The sequence below is a fragment of the Camelina sativa genome, chromosome 7 (genome assembly GCF_030686135.1).
Source record: "Camelina sativa cultivar CO46 ecotype springtype chromosome 7, ASM3068613v1".
Lineage (NCBI taxonomy): Eukaryota > Viridiplantae > Streptophyta > Magnoliopsida > Brassicales > Brassicaceae > Camelina > Camelina sativa.
The window spans coordinates 9,669,216-9,690,492 of record NC_141886.1 but is presented as its reverse complement, the minus strand read 5'-3'; the positions used below and the strand labels follow the sequence as shown (position 1 = coordinate 9,690,492).

The 21,277-nt window shown below is 36.7% G+C and overlaps 1 protein-coding gene and 1 pseudogene across 1 annotated transcript; both read right to left on the bottom strand.

The window, feature by feature from the left end:
- Window positions 1–1,255: 1,255 nt before the first annotated feature.
- LOC147941115 (putative disease resistance protein At1g58390) lies at window positions 1,256–11,774 on the bottom strand (annotated as a pseudogene).
- Window positions 11,775–12,593: 819 nt separating this feature from the next.
- On the bottom strand, window positions 12,594–17,428 carry LOC104704485 (putative disease resistance protein At1g58400). The gene is made up of 5 exons (XM_087458054.1): window positions 17,156–17,428; window positions 15,203–16,089; window positions 14,955–15,101; window positions 13,068–14,813; window positions 12,594–12,918 (listed from the first exon to the last, which is right to left on the bottom strand). Exons 2-4 carry the CDS (start codon window positions 15,705–15,707, stop codon window positions 13,114–13,116), a joined length of 2,352 nt encoding a protein of 783 aa, XP_087314180.1. The 5' UTR covers window positions 15,708–16,089; window positions 17,156–17,428; the 3' UTR covers window positions 12,594–12,918; window positions 13,068–13,113.
- Between the last annotated feature and the right edge of the window lie 3,849 nt (window positions 17,429–21,277).

The following is a 21,277-nucleotide window of genomic DNA, read 5'->3' as shown; positions in this document are numbered from 1 at the left end:
ATCAATGTTAGCTATATCACTTCTGTTTCCTGTCATCTCACGTAGTTTACTCTAGCCCCTCTCTCTAGCGCCAGTTGTTTGGGCAAAAATAATCGATTCGTTTAGAGACTACGAAAACAAGAAATAGATATTGAATAGCCGTTTTTATTGATCAAAGTATCGAGCTCAAATACAAGAGTTTAAGGCACAGCGAGTCAATTTAGGAACCCTAGCAATGCTTTTGGAATTGAGTCGTGTGGCTATGGTTTGGATCTCTTGTTTTGCTCTTGATTTCCCCCCGTAATGTGTCGATATCGCTCCCTTTTTATAGAGAAGTCTCTTTACCCTAATCTTCATGGTATCTGGGTTTGAGTAACCGCCTCTAGATGAGATAAAGTCGTTTCGAATATTCTCTACACGAGATGAGTCAAATATTTTCTTGATAACGTCGTAGCAAATCAAAGTCGGTCACAAAGTCCAATTACAGCCCATATTGACTCGTTGTTTGTCGTTACAGCCCGTATTGGCTCATTAATTGTTGTGTCGGCCCGTATCGGCTTAACGGTTGCCATTACGGCCCGTATTGGCTTGATGTTTGCCGTTACGGCCCATATTGGCTTAATGTTGGTCGTTACGGCCTGCGTTGGCTTGATGCTTACCGTTACGACCGGTATTGACTCAATGTTTACCGTTACGGTCGGTATTAACTCAATGTTCTAGAGAATGCATAATTCTCTATTATTTATAAAATATATCACAATTATAATAGAATTTATCTATTATAATTTATATGATTAAAATTATGCCCAACATTGATAAATAATAAAATGAAGATTTAACCCGTGTTAGCATAAATTTAATGATATTCTATTAATTCCAACATCTTGAATGGTCTCTTCATCGTGATGTGTACGCAGAGCCGTGCCTGTGGGTTAATAAAAAGGCATTTGCCTCAGACCCCCAAAATATAAAGGATTTTTAAGGCTCTCAAATCTAAAAAATATAGTATATCACAATAGTTTAGGGTGCCCTTTATTTCATGAATAATATTGGTTCTATTTTTTGTTTTGACTCTTTATCATAAAAAGATGTATTCCTCTTAAAAATAATAATCTAGTTTAGAACTCTTCTGTTTATTTACTTTTTTTTTCTTTAAAACGGTTAAAACCTGCTTCGATGTTTCTAAATCTTCGTTAATATACTAATTCATTTTTATAGTAATTTTGTATATGAATTATGATTGTGATGATTTGATATATTGTTTTTTCTTAAATTTTTAGAACCTAGATTATGAGCATTTGGGGAAAAAGTTTATTGAAATATAAGAAAGACTATAATATTATTTTATTTAAAGTTCCCATGTAAAGATTATTTTGAAATTATTTTACATTTATTTATTATTATTATTTTTAAAAAAGTTCCCATGTAAATCTCGCCTTAAGCCCCGATGAATCTGGGCACGGTACTGTGCGTACGTTCTGACATTCCTTCTGCAACCCAATAAATAATAATACAATTTCTCCACGTTTATCTTGTGATCTTCTGGAAAATGGGCCAGGTAGAGGAAACAATGCTTCAAATAACTAGGCAACTCCTCAAAGCTCATAGACAATACATGGTATATTGAACTGTTGCTATCGGTTCTTTCCATGATATGAGATCCGATATTTCCTGATAGTCTTTTCCAGTCATGCATTGTGTACTTTGCAGCTAACAAACCTCCTAACACTTTTATGGCCAATGATAAACCTCCACAATGTTTGATCATTTGCTTTTTCCCATAACTTCCATTTCCTCTTCGATCTTAAGTTCTGTATCACATAATCACTAAATTATCAAAATCAGGACATGATAAAAAAACGTCATTATCATGCAATAAAGAGATATCACAATGAGGTATTTAAGGTTAAAAAAATCTCACATCAATATCATCATAAAAAAATAATTACTCAAACTGAAAAAAAATAAATGCAAAACTGTAATTGAATTATGTCATGTAATGTTTGAAGGTGTATGTGTTGACTAAGTTTTATAAGCTGTGTGAAACATGTCATGGATTGCTAACTAGGATGTCATACAACTATTGTGATATATGAGACAATAAGATAGGATCATCACAGATGTCTCCTAGATGGTGTGAAGACAATGAGCAGAACTAACAAAGTTATTGAGGCACTACTTGACACAATTGTGGTAAAAACATATGTGAAGTTCTAAAGTAGTACAGGAGGTAGTATGTGAAGTTATATAGGAAGCCAAACTGTGCGACTACTTTAAAGTGTTCAAATATAGAAGTTTGGAGACAAATTGGACAAACCAAGAGGGTCAGATACAACAGGATGTATCAAACGTTTAAAGCAGTTCTTGTACTAGTCCGACATTAATATAGGAAGTAGTACAAGAAGCTGAATTGAAGAGTTTGAGTACAAAAGCTTAAGGCCGACTTGGACAAGCCAAGTGGCGGTTGTTGAGCTGGATGAACATCTTGAATGGAAGATTCAAGATGGGATCATGGAGAGAAACTTTCCTATTTGTTGTATAATAGGAAATTCCTATTTGTTATATAATAGGAAAATTGACAATCCTATGGGTTGTACAATTGTTAATCTCCCAATTCCTATTTGTTGTATAATAGGAAAGTTACCAACCCTAGGGGTTGTGCAATTGATATAAATACCAAGAGGGCGCTTCATGAAGACTTGCACGCTTCAAGGTAGTTTTGAGTGATGCACACAAGATGTGTGGTGTCGCCCCATCAATAAGATAGAGAGATCTTTTGATGGTTTATTCATCTAGAAGAGAATGATAGGCATAGTAGTGCTTGTATCATATGCAGTTGTAATTGCTATATTGTTCTAGTGAATTTGTTCTGGACCAGGTCCCGAGGATGTAGGAAAAACCGAACCCCATTAACAAAGCTTGCGTTATTTACTTTATGCTCATACAAACATTAAATCGATCGTAACTAGACTTAGCCACAAAAATGCGTTTTCAATGTTTACCAGATACATCTTTCTTTGGAAAAGCTATTGTTTGGAAAAGTGTCCAACTATCCTCAATGGCTAGGCATTCTGGTTTGAAGTTGAGATATGTTGTATCACCACGTACTGCGACACTCTCATTTCGAGAAGTAAGGAGCACCTTCCAACCTGTAACAAAATATTTACTTGTTTCATAATAACTAAACACATAATAACTTAATCTGAATGATTTGTTTTCATCTTTCATTTAATTAATATTTACAAATAAAAATCCACCTTTTTGTGGTGGAAATATCGGCTTGATTCAGTCCCAGTTCATCAAAGACAATTAATGATTTAGATGATTCCAGCAATTGAAAGAGTTCATCTTGGAGGTCAGCTTCATTCATCTTTAAGATATCATCTTCGTTTTCTTTAGATGTGAGATTTTGCAAGATCGTTTGCCACACAGATTTCTGTGTAAACTCTTGTGAGACACACAGAGCCGGCTGTAAGCACAGGTTGATGAAGCAGCTGCTTGCGGCCCGATACTGATAAGTATTTTTTCGGCTCTCCAATCTGCAAAATGTCTTATTAGTCTAGTGGTAAGGAACTACTACTTAAACTGCTGGGAGGTCTGCAGTTCGACTTTAGAACATTCAGTTTTATTAATTTTATTAGATTTATTTAAAATAATCGGCCAAACAAATTTTTTTGGCTTGTGGCCCAAATAATATGTGCGACGGCTCTAGAGACACACACCCATGCTAGTCTATCAAACTGATGTATTACATCCTCATGGATAAAAACGTGTCTAGTGTTGGTACATGACTTCTAGATTTTGTTGGCTGGAAAAATAATACCATTGTTTCTAACTACTCTCTAAATTCTTACGAAGAAAATAGAGAGTGCAGGACAAACTGCTGGGCATAATTTTATCATCATAAATAAATAAATATAATTTATTTAGTCAATGCATATTTTGCTGGATAAAGTCAACGTAAATATGAATTTATCTTGTAAAAGGAATATCTTCCTGATTAGTTCAATAGACCAAGAATCTCGTGACTGACTCTGTCACGAGACCGAGAATCTCGTGACTAACTTCGTCGAGGGACCGAATATCACGTGACTAGATCTGTTAAGGGACCAAGAGTCTAACGACCGACTTTACTAATGGGCAAAGAGTCCCGTGACCGACCCTATCATAGATAGAGTCGGCAAGCCTAAGACAGATCCTAAGGGATTAGGGAAAATGAGTCTCTATATAAGGAGAGCAGCCTCCACGAGAGACAGGATGGAGAGCAACAAAGCAAGAGACCTAAAACACAAGACACACGACTAAACTCTAGAACGCGGCTAGGGTTTATAGATTGATTCGCTGTACCTTGAATTCTTGTATTTGTGCTCGAGACTTTGATCAATAAAAACAACTATTCAACATCTGTTTCTTGTTTCCGTAGTCTTTGAACGAATCGATTATTTTTGCCCAAACAGTTGGCTCTAGAGAGAGGGGCAAAGTAATCTACGTGAGATGACGGGAAACAGAAGTGACACGACCAATGTCGAAGCGACTCTCGCCGCTCAACTGGAAGCCCTGACTGCCGAGATGAACGAGACAGTGTAGAAGCTGACGCAGATCGAGGCTGATAACGCTAGGCTACGGGAGGAGAATGCCTCGCTGATGACAGCAGGAAGAATTTTCACTGAAGCAAGCTCAAGATTTCGTGGCGTACAAGTAAATCAGATGCAAGACCTTAACTCAACTCCTGCAGCTACTCGAACGATGACCGCGACTGAAGACGGACGACTAGAGACTCTAGGGGAGGAGAATAATGGAGAAAATCCTAGCATAAGGCAAACCCGCGAGAACCTTGTTCGAGAAGACAACATGAATCAACAACGAACCGTTAATGCACCACACGTTATAGGAGTCGAACATGAACCACACACCATGTCAGCCAAAGCCGCTTACTTGGAAGCTATGCTTACAAACCGTTTGGGTGTAGTAGAAGCCATGATCGGACGACTGCCAAGAATGGCTCCACCAATCCGATAAAGCAACTTGCACTCATATGCCAACACACCTTTTTTCTGATGAAATTGCACTCACAGAGATGCCGAGAAAATTCACGTTACCAACAATGAAGATGTATGATGGAACATCCGACCCGGATGACCACATAGCACAATACAAACAACGAATGTTCACTACAGCCATCCAAAAATAGTGCAGGGAAGCTACTATGTGCAAAGGTTTTGGCTCAAGCCTAACGGGTGCAACACTTCAGTGGTTTATCAACCTGCCAAACGGCTCGATCAACTCGTTTGCATCGTTGACAGATATCTTCGTTGAGAAATTCGCAAGCAGCAGGAACCTAGAGAAAACAGCGGATGACCTTTACGAGGTACGACAAAAGAGAGACGCATCGTTGCGTGCCTACGTGGGACGCTTCAACAAGGAAAAAGTATCGATACCTAGTTGCAACACGTCAACCGCCATCTCCGCATTTAAAAGAGGCTTGCTTCCTGAGGGTGATTTGTACAAGGAACTTATGAAGTACCAATGCAGAACAATGGAAGACGTGCTCTCACGTGCGTGGGCGCAGATAAAGTGGGAGGAAGACTCGGCTTATCGCCAGCGATGTTCACCACGATCTGATTCCCGTGTAGTGAGAAACGAAAGAATAAGTAGGGATGATAAGCCTTACCAAAGACCTCGTGAAGAAACCACCATGAGTGAAAGAAGGAACACGCATCGACCATTGAGTGGAGGTGACGACGGAAAACTTAAATCAACGACATGGCCAGACATTAGTAACCTCTCAATCTCTCATACACATTTAGTCGGTGTACTGAAAGAAATGGGTGGAACCGTGAGATGGCCTCCAAAGATGAAAGCACGTGACAGTAGGCGTGACACTTCGAAGTGGTGTGAGTTCCACAACGATCACGGCCACAAAACAGAAGATTGCATCTCATTGAAGATGGAAGTGAATGAGCTACTTAAAAAAGGTCACTTGAGGGAATACTCGTCAGATATAAGCCACAATCGCATGGATGGCGAGAGAAACAAGCAAATAGCAATTGCAAACGCCCCAGTTTCGCCTCCAAAACATGATCGAGACATCAATGTTATCCCTGGAGGATCAGAGATAAGTGGGATAACTCACTCAGCTGCGAAAAGAAAAACTAGAGCTGTCAAGAACTCTCAAAGCAGAGGACACGCTACGAAAGGCGATACACCGTCATACACCATAACTTTTACGACTGATGAGAGCAGTGTACCAACCCTGCATCATGATGCTTTAGTCATACAGCTGACAATGGCTAATTGTTTGATGAAGAGGATATTAATCGATAATGGAAGCTCAACCAACATCCTTTATATGCAAGCATATAAGGAGTTGGGTCTCGACGAAGGAGGACTAACACGAAAGTCTATCCGGTTGGTGGGGTTCAGCGGTGAGGTCAAGCAAAGTATTGGGGAAGTTACGCTTCCAGTGTATGCTGAAGGAGTTAACAAACACACGAAAGTTTTGGTAGTAGATTGTGCTTCGGCTTACAATGCTATTATGAGACGCCCTTGGATTCACGACATGAGAGCTATTCCATTGAATCTACATCAAACTATCAAATTTCCCACCCCATGGGGAGTGAAAGAGATAGTAGGGGAACAAGAAAGTTCACGTTCATGCTATCAAACTACCTTAAAAGGTAAAGGTCAACAGTTATAGCATTTACAGAGGCTACCGCTGGTACCTCGCAGTGAAGAACCAGAGATGGAACAACTGGATGAGTTGTTATCACTCGAAGACGATCCTGACAAGTAGGTGAACGTGAGTTTAAAACTAGCAGTCGATATACAAAAGAGGCTTATCGACTTCCTTCGGTCAAACGCCGACTGCTTTGAATCTTCAAACAAATCAATTGTGAAACTATTGAAGAAACGTCTGGAAAAGTCTAAAGGAAAGTGGGTAGAAGAGCTTCCAGGCATGTTGTGGGCTTACCGCACCTTCACCAAGTCATCGACTTACAAAACACCATTTTATCTTGTGTATGGGATGAAAACAGTAATGCCATGTGAAGTAGGCGTGACTATGGCACGAACCGAGCACCCTAACTTGAAGAAAAACGAAGAGTTGATGAGTCTCGATCTCGATCTACTAGATGAGAAACAAGAAGCAGCGAAAATCAAAAATTGGTGTTATCAACAGGAAACGGCTAGAAGTTACAACAAAAATGATTTGACGCAGACATTCCAAGAGGAGACTGGGTCTTGCGACGTACTTTTCAAAATACAAGGGAACAAGGAGCTGGGAAACTCGGTCCCACTTGGGAGGTCCTTACAAAGTCACTGAAGTTCGTGGGTCAAGAGCCTGTAAGTTGCAAAGCAATGAAGGAAAAAATCAGTCCAATAGCTGGAATGCCCTGCATTTGAAGAAATACTACTTTTATTACCATGGTTTCTTGGTTTTTAATTATTTATTTTTGGTGTTTTTGATATTGCCAAGGATTAACACTACATGTCCCATGTTATGGACAACGTTTCCAATAAAATTGGTTTTTCATTCTACAAAGTAATTCTCGTTGTGAGTATGATACTATCACATAAAATGTGTCACGGGCACGAGACCCAAGTGTGTCACGAGCACGAGACATAAAATGTGTCAAGAGCACGAGACATAAAATGTGTCACGAACACGAGATTTAATTGTGCCACGAGCATGAGACTTGAATGTGTCATGAACACGAGATTTAATTGTGCCACGAGCACGAGACTCAAACGTGTCACGAACACGAGATTTAATTGTGCCACAAGCACGAGACTCAAACGTGTCACGAACACGAGATTTAATTGTGCCACGAGCACAAGACTTGAACGTGTCACGAGCACGAGATTTAATTGTGCTACGAGCACAAGACATAAATAATGTCATGAACGTTATTATTGAAGAAGTGCGCACGTAACAGTTATGGAACACCTGACTGTCACGAGCACAAGACTTGAACAATCTCATGAACATTATTATTAAAAAAGTGCGCACGTAACAGTTACGGAATACCTGACTGTCACGAGCACAAGACTTAAACAATGTCATGAACATTATTATTAAAGAACTGTGCACATGATAGTTATGAAACACCTGATTGTCGCAAGCACAAGACAATAAAAATGTGTCATGAACACAAGACACAAAAAATGTGTTAAGCATTGTGATTTCAAAAATAATCTTGTGACTGTAATGGGCACAAGACATGAATTTGTGTCATGAACACTTAAATAATGTCATGAGCATTGTTACTGAAAAGAGCGAGCACATGACTGTCATGAACCACTTAACTTTCACGAGCGCAGGGTATAAATAATGTGTCACGAGCAAGAGGCTTAAATGTGTCACGAACACAAAAAATAAACGACGTCAAAAACATCGTTATTGAAGAACATAAAAACACGTGACAGTTATGGAACACCTGACTGTCACAAGCAACGAACATAAAATGTTATGAACATTGTTTATGTAAGAAGAAACACGTGACAATTAAGGTCATGACAGTTGTGAAACACCTTACTGTCACGAGCACAGAACATAAACAATGTCACGAACATTGTTTATTAAATAGGAGCTTGTGATAGTTACGAAACACCTCATTGTCACAACCTCAAGATATAAATAATATGTCATAAACATTGAAGTTAAAGAAAGAAAGCATGTGACTAGTTATGGAACACCAGGCTGTCACGCGCACAAGATGATAATTTGTGTCATGAGCAACCATGTGACTGTCGTGAACACAAGACTCATGCCATGAGCAAATGACATGGACGATGTTATGAACACGCGACATGAATAGCGGCAGTCACACGTGACACAAATAGCAGTAGGGGCGTGCAACATGAACGATCTATTGAACACGTAACGACGCGTGATATAGGCAATGTCATGAGCATACAACGCGAATCATGTCACGAGCACAAAACATCGACAATGTCATGAACATTGTTAATAAAGAAGCGAGCATGACATAAATGGTGTTAGGAGCGCATGACGTGACAAATTTCCTGACCAAACGACATGAACGATGTCAAGAACGCACGACATAAATGCTGTTAGGAGCAGATGACGTGACTAATTCCCTGAGCACACAGTAATAATCGTGTCATGATCACAGTACGTAAACAATCATGATGACATGATGTTGTGAGCACGAAATTCATACCATGAGCATGTAACCTGAGCATGTAACTTGAGCAGTGTCATTAAAATGCGACATGATTGGTGTCGGAAGCACGTAACATGAACGTCATGGGCACAAAACAATCATGTGACGCGACACAATGCAGTAGATGTGCCAAGGCAAGGGATACAAACAGTGCCATGAAGACGAGGCACATATAATGTCATGTTCACAAGACATAAACAATGTCTTACGCCTGAGGTATAAGTCATGTCAAGAGACAAATCATGTCATGAATGCGAGACCTAAATTGTGTCTCAGGCACAAGATAGGAAATGTCGCCATGTACATCCTCACATGTGGAAGTTATCGTAAGGTAGTAGATTGTTGTCACGTTCAAGATCAATGTCACGTACAAGTCTTATGACTGAAAAGAATGTCATAACCTACAAAATGGTCATGACACATAAAGTCAAGTACAAAAACAATTCCCGCCAGAAAGTGATAATGATTCAACATTGTCTCTAAGGAGTCACTATTCGATAAAGCTACTATGGTGACATCACAAGCCATTGCAGATCATTCCAGAAGATACATGACTTCTAGATTTTGTTGGCTGGAAAAATAATACCATTGTTTCTAACTACTCTCTAAATTCTTACTAAGAAAATAAAGAGTGGGGAACAAACTGTTGGGCATAATTTTATTATCATAAATAAATAAATATAATTTATTTAGTCAATGCATATTTTGCTGGATAAAGTCAACGTAAATATGAATTTATCTTGTAAAAGGAATATCTTCCTGATTGGTTCAATGGACCGAGAATCTCGTGACTGACTCTGTCACGAGACCGAGAATCTCGTGACTAACTTCGTCGAGGGACCGAATATCACGCGACTAGATCTGTTAAGGGACCAAGAGTCTAACGACCAACTTTACTAATGGGCCAAGAGTCCCGTGACCGACCCTATCATAGATAGAGTCGGCAAGCCCAAGACAGATCCTAAGGGATTAGGGCAAAGGAGTCTCTATATAAGGAGAGCAGCCTTCACGAGAGACAGGATGGAGAGCAACAAAGCAAGAGACCTAAAACACAAGACACACGACTCAACTCTAGAACGCGGCTAGAGTTTATAGATTGATTCGCTGTGCCTTGACTTCTTGTATTTGTGCTCGAGACTTTGATCAATAAAAACAACTATTCAACATCTGTTTCTTGTTTTCGTAGTCTTTGAATGAATCGATTATTTTTGCCCAAAAACCTAGCAAGTGTGGTTTTACCACGACCACCCATCCCGGTTACGGAAACCACTTGAACGTTTGCTTCCAACCCCACAAAATTGCTTTCATAGTTCCTAGCAAACTCATGTCGCATCTCCCTTTTTCTATCACCTTGAGGCTGCAAAGACCTACCATCGACAATAGCTTGTTGTACTCCAAAACTCTGCATATCTCGAACCACATATGAGATCCTCGTACGTATGCCTCCACTATCTAATGCATTTCTCCTGCGATCTGAAATAATGCAAGCATGTCTTCTGATACCCATTTTAATTCCACTTGACTTCCCAAGTTTTTCTTTAAGAAGATATGTTTCAATTATATCTTCAGCGTCATAAACAATTTCCTTTATTTCTTCAACAACATTTCTCACCACCGCGGTTGTATGTTTCTTTGCATCTGCATCTTTCAGAAAAGAACTTAACAAGTTTAGATCACGTTTTAGTCCAGTAACCTGATCTTCGACTCCCTGAAATCTCTCGCACTCTTGACTTAATAGGTCCCAAAGCTTTTGTAAACCAAACGACACAAGTTCTCCAGCCATAATCTCTCCTGTGTAAGCAATATATATGAAAATAAGAACTTAGCTACGTACTATATATTGATGAACATGCATGATCTCTATAAGTAAAAAAGCACTAGTCCAAAGTGGATTGGAATTATATATTTAGTTAAATTATTTTAATTCGCGATGACGAATTTATATTGGGCATTAAATATGTAAACAAGTTTAAAATGAAGCTATAGCACACTAAAAGTATAAAATATATAGTAAATTATTTTTTAAATCCGTTTATATATATATATATATATGTCATTAATATCATTATAGATTTACATATCCATAAAAAAACCCTGATGTTTGTTTGATGTATATTTCAGTCAAGAATGTGTCCATGCCCGTGAGCAATACAATATGTAAAAGTAAAACCTAGCTATAATTATAAATAGCAAGGTTTCTTGACAACTGAAAACTTGTTAAACGTAATCCTAGCATTAAATATTTCACAATATACTGTGAGATCTAATCATTTACTGCTTGAATCTTTTCAAGTAATGACTTCTTGGCATAAGGCTTGTTATAATTTTTAGTTCAAGTAATCTTGATAACTATCTTCAAATACATTCTAGCTGTATGTGTCTCTTGACATACCCAGATGCAAAGAGAGATAAACAGTAGCACCAATCCAAAACATGTACCAAACACAGAAATTTGCTAATGAAAAAGAGAAAAAACAGATAACATATAATTTTATAAAAAGAATAACTAACCTCTTGAATCTTGAATCCTTGATGGCGTTAAGGGACTTTCTCCTCTTGTCGCTCTTTAGGAAGAAGAGAAACACTCTAGTTCAGACTTTTCAACTCTCCAAATGATGTGCCTTTTTAAAAAAACGAGAACTACTTTTCACCCACCAATTTGCTATCTTTATTGCAGCCTTTAACTTCCCATTCACTAGTTCTGTGATAAACAAACAGTAAAAACAAATATTTTTTTTTTTGTTTTTGTTATTGTTAAAGGGTTCTAGTTTACATAATTTTTAAATCTAAAGTCAATACAAACTACGAAGTATTGTTTACATAAGTTTACTCATAAATCTGATTACACATTGTTAAACTATGGTTTTAATCAACTACTAAATCAGTATCCATGCTACAATACGGGTTGAACTCTTTTCTATTTGAAAAGTTTATTTATTTTATTTTTTAATAAAGTTTTAATATGTGTGTATTAATTTATGTATTATAATATTATATATATTTATAGTTACTTAATATTTTATACTATAACTTTAATAATGTATATACATCTTCAATAATGTATGTCATACATCAAGAACGTCACAATAAAACATAATTTTGTAAATTGTGTTTTTTAATTGAACCGAGTTGCTATATTAGGAATAATTTAATGATATATATATATATATATATATATATATATATTATATCTTTGGTAAAATTAAGATTGATTTGATTATAGTTTAAATTATGATACTTGATTTTTTAAAACATTATATATTACAGTGACATTATGATCCGAGAAAGATCAGACACTTAAAAGTAATATTCGTTTTAGCCATTGATAGATTATGCTATGAGGATCAACATTAGTTCTATTTTCATTCCTTAGCATAAAATGCAAGACCTGCCTAATCTTACCAGGTAAACATTGTCACCAAAATACGATATGGACAAAAAGTCTATGTAGACGGCGAAACAACCGAGGAACAAAAAGTCTTTATATATACAATATTCTTACAAATGATGCAATAAAAGAAGTACTGGTGTGACCGACTGATAACCAGTCAATGCAATAAACATAAAAGTCAATCTTGAATCTTGATATGAAGCTCAGAAGCTGAAAGTACTTTTGTTTTCCTCTCATGATACTCTTAACATAAATTACAAGTCTATTCAGAAAAAGATATCAAGACGTCAATGCAATTTTTCCGCGTAAGAGAGTTTGATGACCAATTTTGATAAGTAGAAGTTCGTCGGGGAAGAGAATCGTCTACAAAACAAAAAACATCCAAAAAAATTCAGTCATAGCTAGCATCATTTTACTTGTCTCATTAAAATTGTTATAATATGCAACATAACATATATTTCTCTAGACAATTTTTTATTTAATATTTAGATATGGGGGAAATAATAATTTACCAGGTATAGAATGTGTTACTGCTTGTACGCTTGGAAGCTTGGAGCCTCATTCGTCGTAGGTCGCTCGGAATGTAATCAAAGGAATGTGCAAGACTTTGTAGTAATCTTCACCATCTTCCGAATATCTTTCCTCCCATCTCTTGTCCATATTTAGATGATTTAAGGAAGTATTGACTAGCAGCTCAGCAGGAACCTTCTTTAACTTTTGACAACCCCAAATAGACACAGTATGAATCAAGGGCATAGAGCCTTCTTCTACTATCCACTCTTCCAAACTATCTAATCCAGATAATCTAAGCTTGTGCAATCGAGGAAATCCACCCCCCAAGCAAACCATTCTCTTCCCACAAAAAGAATTATAAATTAATTTAACCTCATATAAGTGAAGCAGCTTCCCTAGACTTGGCATCGGATCATCCACCAAACGACAACCGTCTAAAGATATGGTTGTCAGGTTGGAAGGGAAGTGTTGTTTTCTAGGAAGCCTTGGCATATACATACGCAAACTCAGCTTTTTTAGATGAACAAAATCCAATACAAGTCCCTCCATGCTGTTAGACATGTGATCATCTATCTCAAGATTTTCCAGGTGTCTCAGTCCACCTATTGACGCATATAGAGTTTTCAGAGTAATATCACTAGTTAAAGTTATTACAAGAGTCCTCAATCTGACCATACTACGAAGATCTTGTACACTGCTGTTCTCTGTTGTAAATTCTTCCAAGGTCTCCAAGTTTACTAGTTTACTCAATTCTAACTTTGTGCCCTTATGCATAAGAGTTGGCAATGCAAGATATCTTAACTCTTGCATCCCCGTCAAGATATTTGGCACAAATATAGACTCCATATGTCCCATATATACATTGATATTTAGATAAATCAGCAATATTAGATTTCCTAGAGAAGAAGGTAAATGAGATACCTTAGCCTCTTTTAAGCTTAAGAACTTTAAGTGGATGAGCTTTCCAATGCCATCAGGTAACTTCCCTCCTTGAAACTTGGCTTTATAGAGATCCAAGACCCTCAGAAGTTCTAACCTTTTAAAGCTTGAACCTGATAGCGTCCAATTTTCTCCATAACAATCCAAGACAATAAGGAGAGATCGAAGTTTAAAACTACTTATATCTCTCTCAACATGTAATTTAGTAGGATACTGGCAAACAAGTCTACGAGATCTGCAAGGAGATTGAGAGTCTATGGTCGGAGAGGAAGTACCGGCAATGTGTAAGAAGTTTTCTTCTTTGGCTTTAACTAAACAAAGTTCTCTCATCGTGTCATGCAAACGACAAGTCTCAAATCTCAAAGTCCTTTTATCTTTTTCGGAAATAACCATATTCCTCCTAACCAATTCGTCTATGTAGTTGTCTCCAACATCTCGAATAGTCTCCCCATCGTAATTCCTAGGTTTGAGTATTCCTTCTGCAGCCCAATAGTAAGCCAAACTAGACACATCTATTTCATCATCTTCTGGAAAATGGGCCAGGTAAAGAAAGCAATGCTTCAAATAACTTGGCAACTCTGCAAAACTCATACATAGTACATGGTAGACCGAACTGTTGTTAACATCATTTAAAATGGTTCTTCCCATGCTACGAGATCCAATATCCTCAAATACTCTTTTCCAATCGAGCATTGTATATTTCGCAGCTAAAAAACCTCCTAACACTTTGATAGCCAAAGGCAATCCCCCACAATGTTTTATCATTTCCTTACCCATATCCTCCATTTCCTCATTAACCATAAATCCTGCACAACATTATCGCCTCGTTAAGTAGTATTACATTTTGTATCATAACTCAATAATACAGTTCAACCGGATTATGTTGTGGTCATCCTAACAGAACTCTTTTTCTATTATCAAATATAAAAAATTCACTAAATACTTACCCGATGAATTTCTCTTTGGAAATGCTATTAGTTGAAGAAGTGTCCAACTTTCTTCAATACTCAGGCATTCTGATTCAAAGTTGATAAATGTTGTATCACCACGTACTCCAACGCTCTTATTTCGAGAAGTAAGTAACACCTTCCAACCTGTAGAGAATCTATTTCTTTTATAATATCCAAACACACAGAACATAATAAGATAAATTATTTTCATCTCTCTTTTTTTTTAGGTACCATAGAAAGGTCACCTTTTTCGGGTGGAAATATTGGCTTGATTCGCTCCCAATCTTCTTCTCTCCATATGTCATCTAGCACAATCAATGATTTAGATTTTTCCAGCAAACGAAATAGTTCGTCTTGGAGTGTTGATTCTGTCATCTCCAAAATTTTCTTTTCCTCTTCATTCGGTCTAAGATCCCGCAAGATTGTTTGCCACACAAGCTTCCGGGTAAACTCTTGTGAAACACACACCCATGCGAGTCCATCAAACTTTTGCTTAACCATCTCATTGTTAAAAACAAGTTTAGCAAGGGTGGTTTTACCAACACCACCCATCCCAGTTATAGAAACAACTTGAATGTTATCTTCCTCGACAAAATATCCAACCAATTTCTTTACCTTTCTTCCCAGCCCCACAAGATTGGTTTCGTAGTCCCTAGCAAATTCTTGTCGCATCTCCCTTTGTCTTTCTTGTTGTGGATTTGAATAGCTGCTGCCATCAACAATCATCTGTTGTACTCCAAAACTTTTCATATCTCGAATAACATTGGTGATCCTCTTACTTATGCCTCCAATATTAGACGCAAGTTCCCTACGATCCACTATGGTGAAAGCGAACTTTCTTACACGCTTTCAAAGGCCACTTGTTTTCCCGAGTTCTTCATTTAAAAGAAAGGTTTCAATTATATCCTCTGCATCATAGATAATCTCCTTGATCTCCTCAACACAATTTTCAGCACCGCGCTTGTATGTTTCTTTTCATCTGCATCTTTTAGAAAACAGCTTAGTAAACTTAGATTACGTTTTAGTGCAGTAACTTGATCATTAGCTCCCTGAAATTGCTCGTATTCTTGGGTCAGTAGGTCCCAAAGCTTTTGTACTCCAAATGCTACAAGTTCCCCAGCCATAATGACTCCTGCTTAAGCAGTGTTATAATAAGAATCAAGCTACGTACTTTTGAAGAACATGTATATATAACTGTGAGGAGTCAAATATCACAAGTTCGACGTAGTAAAAACAAAAGAATGTTGGTGTTTCAATTTTACAATCAAATATATTAAAAGTTATTGACCCTAGCTAACGCATTAATATAGCATCTGAAAATACATTTTATACGATTAAATTCACTTTAAAATAAGTGGATGTTATGACAACTAGGTCACAAACTAAATTATCATAGTTGGAATTGTAATGTGCAAGTGTTATGAACTGTGTTCGTACAAAGGAAAAATCTCTTCATAAAACCTCAAAAGTATAAATCAATTTGACGTGGAGTATCATGCGGAAGTTTTTGATACAAGAAGTAACATTGAGATGAGTTCTTACAAGATTTGAACTTAGAACAAAAAAATCATTTAAGTTTAAACAGAAAATTCATGTTATAACTTTATATTTATGTTATATATTAACCCCATTGTCGTTATAACTAATATTTATGTTAACTTTAAACAGAAATTATTTTATTAAATTTGTTAATTTTAACACCAATCAAGCCAGTAAAAATTATTATTTAATCGTTTTTATTAATTAATTTATGACATATTCTTCTGTTTCACAAAAGTGTCATTTTAACTTATTTCACACAAATTAAAAACATTAAAATATATATATGTTTTTATTTAATAATTGATTAATGAATTAATTTAGTTATAGATTAAGAATAAAATTGAGAAATCAAATGTAAAAATACATTGAAAATATAAAATAACATTTTTTGTGAAACAAAAATAAAACCCCAAAATGACACGTTTATGAAAGTCGTATATATTTATAAGTTCACACTATTTTTGTATATTCAACCTTACAAGAATAATCTGTCTCTCTCGCCATACCCTAATGCAAGAGAGATTAAAGTAACATCGATCCAAAAGTTTGACAGAGTTTTATTGTGAAAAATCGAGAATAATAGAGATATGAACTGTTCACCGTAAAAAAAAAAAATTGCTATAAGGACTTGATTAACATTAAAGATAATAACTAACCTCTTGAAGACGCCAAGGAACTCTCCCGTCGTCGGGTTTTTAGGAAGAAGATTGATGGTTGCTCTTTAGTAATTAAGTCTCTCAGGTTATGTTCTGTGAATAAGCGAATACTTAGAGATGAATAAAATGAGATCGTGCGAACTACTAAGAAATTGACAAAATGAAATAAGACGAAAGTAAAATAAAATCTATGCACATTATAACTTTGGTCAATTATAGGAAGAAAGAGAACATCAAATTACAAACATCTTCATGATTCGGTATGTGTTACCCACTTGTACAGATTTAGTTGACTCTAAATATAAGAAACCATGTCGCCCACTTGATGAATAAATAAGAATGCAGTTTCCAATCAACACATAGCTCACCCACATTACATAAAAATAATAATGACTTCTGTAACACTATGCGTATTTTATAGTAAAAATTATGGAGATTAATTCTAATCTTATGAAAAGTAACTCATCTAACAGTATTTGGAAAACGATAACTAGAACAACTGACTATTAACCCTGTTTATATAATAATCACAAAAAAGTTTTATAATTTATAATTAATTTTAGAAAAAAATACATATATGTACATGGACGCAAAAAATAAGAATAAGGTAAATACACACAAATAATTAATCTCTCACGTTTAATCTTGTCATTTCCCTTTTGGGAGTTAGATCCCACAAGTTTCGTGAAAGAAATGTATATTATTGAGTTTTTGCCTTGAAATCCCTGATGAGAGACTCAAAAATTTTAAAATAAAAAACACAAAAGCAAAAGATAAAAATCTCCGACTCCAACTCAGAGCTTGAATTAAATGGTTAGAGACCTGCGTAGCCCTTTTTTGAGACCATTCAAGACAAAATCGACAAACCTTTTCTCTAGTCTTTCTTCTCAGCCGAGAAACATCAGATGTCAACCGCGTGGTAAACAAAATAGAAGTACAAAGGTCTGGGTAGAAAATTACCAGTCTCGTATTTCAATATGAGCTTTATTGTACCTCTAGGCTTTAAACAAAATTTAGAAGCTAAATAAGAGAACATGATGAAAACAATGACACATATGTACACCATCTTGATCCAAATTAAATGGAGAAAACAACAAACTGGCTCTTTGGAAGAAACAAATTATTACTGCTTGTTAAATGTGTTACTAACTGCTTTGTGTTAATATCTAGTGTTAAATGTTAGTACTAAAACAATAGTGTTTCTTACTGCTTTGTGTTACTAACTTACTATTGCCACCTATGGCTGTCTAATATGGAAGTTTGTAAAATTTTCGTATTATAATTCACGTTTCTGAACTCGGAACGAGTGAAATGAATAAAAACGTTGAAATCGACTGATCATCATTATTCATTAGCCAGGCAGGCCAGCAAACATATCATATGTCCAATGTTTATAAAAACCACAATTTGTTTTTTCCCTTAGGTACTTTAACACAAATCAAGAGTCTGATTAAACAACAAACAAAACAAAAAGAGAATATATATATCCCCTTTCACTGAATGATATTTCGTACCAAAAAAATAATCTTTTATTAGGTACGTACTCGGTAATTGCCGAAAGCATTATTCATGATTCCTCTATGAACCGAACATGAGGTATATGCTGGACTTTGTAATAATCTTCTCCCCCTTTGGACAGTCTATCTGTCCATCCCCTTCCCATATCAGGCGTATGAGCATGGTTTATATGACGGTTTATATGGTTTAGGATATAGTTAAGTCATTATTAACTTAAACCATAGTCTTAGATGTTGTATATAATATACGGCTTGTACATTGAATTCATTAATGAGAATAAAAGATATTTTTTCAATCTCTCTCTTCAGCTCAACGTCTCTCTCTTGTTCTTCATCGTCTCTGAGATTCAGTTACAATAATCTTGTTATGGTATCAGAGCTATCACGATTCAAGCTAACATGAGTGCATCTTCGATTGAGCTTATTCTCATTCATCTCTTCTCTTTTCTTTTGGATCTTTCAAATTCCCTTTCGTTCATTGTCTTCGCGATTCTTCAATTCGTGTTCGCGAGCGAGTTCTGATCTTCGTTTTTTCTTCAATTCTCGATTTATCTTTGATCGTAATCACTGATTCTTGTTTGGGATTTCTCAATTTCTACGTTTTTTTAAGCTTTGATGGCTTCAAATTGTTCTCCGAATCGTTCGAGTTCTTCGGCTCCAGTTTCTCAGAATTGTACAGATCTGTATGCGAGTCCTTATTCTTTGCTGAGCACAGATCATGCAGGATTACAGATAGTCACAGATCGACTTGATACGGGTGTTGAGTTTCATTCTTGGAAATGATCTATGCGGATGGCCTTGAATGTGTGAAACAAGTTGGGATTTATTGACGGTACGATTTCTAAACCATCTATAGATCATCCGGATTCCGATGCTTGGTCTAGATGTAACGATATGGTCATCACGTGGTTGATTGGATCTGTTTCAAAGAAAATAGGAATGAGTTTATTGTATATGCCTACTGCTGAAAAGATTTGGAAGAATCTGATTTCACGCTTCAAGCAAGATGATGCACCGCGTGTGTATGAAATAGAGCAGAGATTAGGTACTATTCAGCAAGGTGCTATGTATGTGAGTGAGTATTACACAGAGCTTGTCACGTTGTGGGAGGAATACACGAATTATATTGAGCTTCCTGTATATACGTGTGGGCGATGTGAATGCACTGCTGCAGAGTTATGGGAGAAGTTACAACAGCGTAGTAGAGTCACCAAGTTTCTAATGGGACTCAATGACTCCTATGAGCAGACTAGAAGACACATCCTTATGCTGAAACCTATTCCCAATATTGAAGAGGCATTTAACATTGTTGCGCAGGATGAAAGGCAACGTGTTGTGAAGCCTACTGTTCGAACTGATAGTGTTGCTTTTCAAGCTTCGAGTTCTTTTGAAGGTATGCAGGGACAGCTAGAGTATGCTGCTGCTTATAATACATATCGACCGAGGGGCAATTGACCGATGTGTACTCATTGTGGAAAGCTCGGCCATACAGTTCAAACGTGTTTTAAGATGCATGGATTTCCTCCTGGTTTTAAATCATCAGGCTCGATGAACACATGACTAACTGGTAATAATAGTTTCTATCCTCCTAGGGGTCCAACTGCGTCTAACACAAGGCCACAGTTTCCACAGTATAATCCAAATGCGAATTTTGGCACACAACAACGAACTGTTGCGAATTTGTTTACTGAGCTTCATGAGGTTACTTCTTTGCAATCGCCTATGAGCACTTCTTCTATGCCATACTATCCATCTCCAGCTGTCAATGCTGTGAATCTTGATGTCAGTAAGCTAACTCAGGAACAAGCTCAAACTCTGATTGGTCAGTTAACTTCTCGTGCTCAAAGTTCTGTTCCAGAGTCTTCGATTAATCAAAATCAGGCTACTGTCTCTGAACATGGTGTTATGGCTGTTCAATCTTCTTCTGGTAAAGTCTCTATCATATCTACTAATCTTCGTTATGAAAATAACATTTTCACATATCAACATCATTGTCTCTCCTCTTTACAAAGTGCATTGCCCAGTGGTTCTTGGATAATAGACAGTGGTGCTACAAGTCATGTCTGTTGTGATATATCAAAATTTACGGAGATATTTGTAGTCTCAGGAATCACGGTAGCTTTGCCCAATGGTACTAAACTGGAGATTACGCATATAGGAACGATTCGATTGTCTGATGAATTAGTATTGTACAATGTCCTCTTTGTTTCTACTTTCAAATTTAATCTGGTAAGTGTTAGTAGTCTTTTACATGATAGTCAATGCTCTGCTCACTTTTATCCTACTGCATGTTTCATACAGGAGTCTTCTCAGGGATGACTGATTGGGAGTGGTAGACTTTTCCGCAATCTTTACATCCTCAATGATCACTCTCAATCTCAATCTGCACCTGCTGAGTCTCCTGGTTGCATTAACTTCTGTGGATCCTTGTCTACTGATGATAGCCTTTGGCATCAACGCCTAGGACATCCCTCAGTTGCCAAGTTACAAAGCATGTCTAGTACACTTTCGTTGTCTAAGTCTGTTATTCAGAGTCATGATCATTGTCATATATGTCCACTAGCTAAACAAAAGCGTATGTCTTTTCCTTTCAATAATAACATGT

Excerpts from the sequence above, each read along its gene's own strand:
- LOC104704485 (XM_087458054.1), bottom strand. The coding sequence starts at position 15,707 with ATGAAAAGTTTTGGAGTACAACAGATGATTGTTGATGGCAGCAGCTAT. Across the intron at positions 15,102-15,202 it reads AATATTTCCACCCGAAAAAG|GTTGGAAGGTGTTACTTACT; the intron begins GTGACCTTTCTA and ends GATTCTCTACAG. Across the intron at positions 14,814-14,954 it reads TCCAAAGAGAAATTCATCGG|GATTTATGGTTAATGAGGAA; the intron begins GTAAGTATTTAG and ends AATGTTGTGCAG.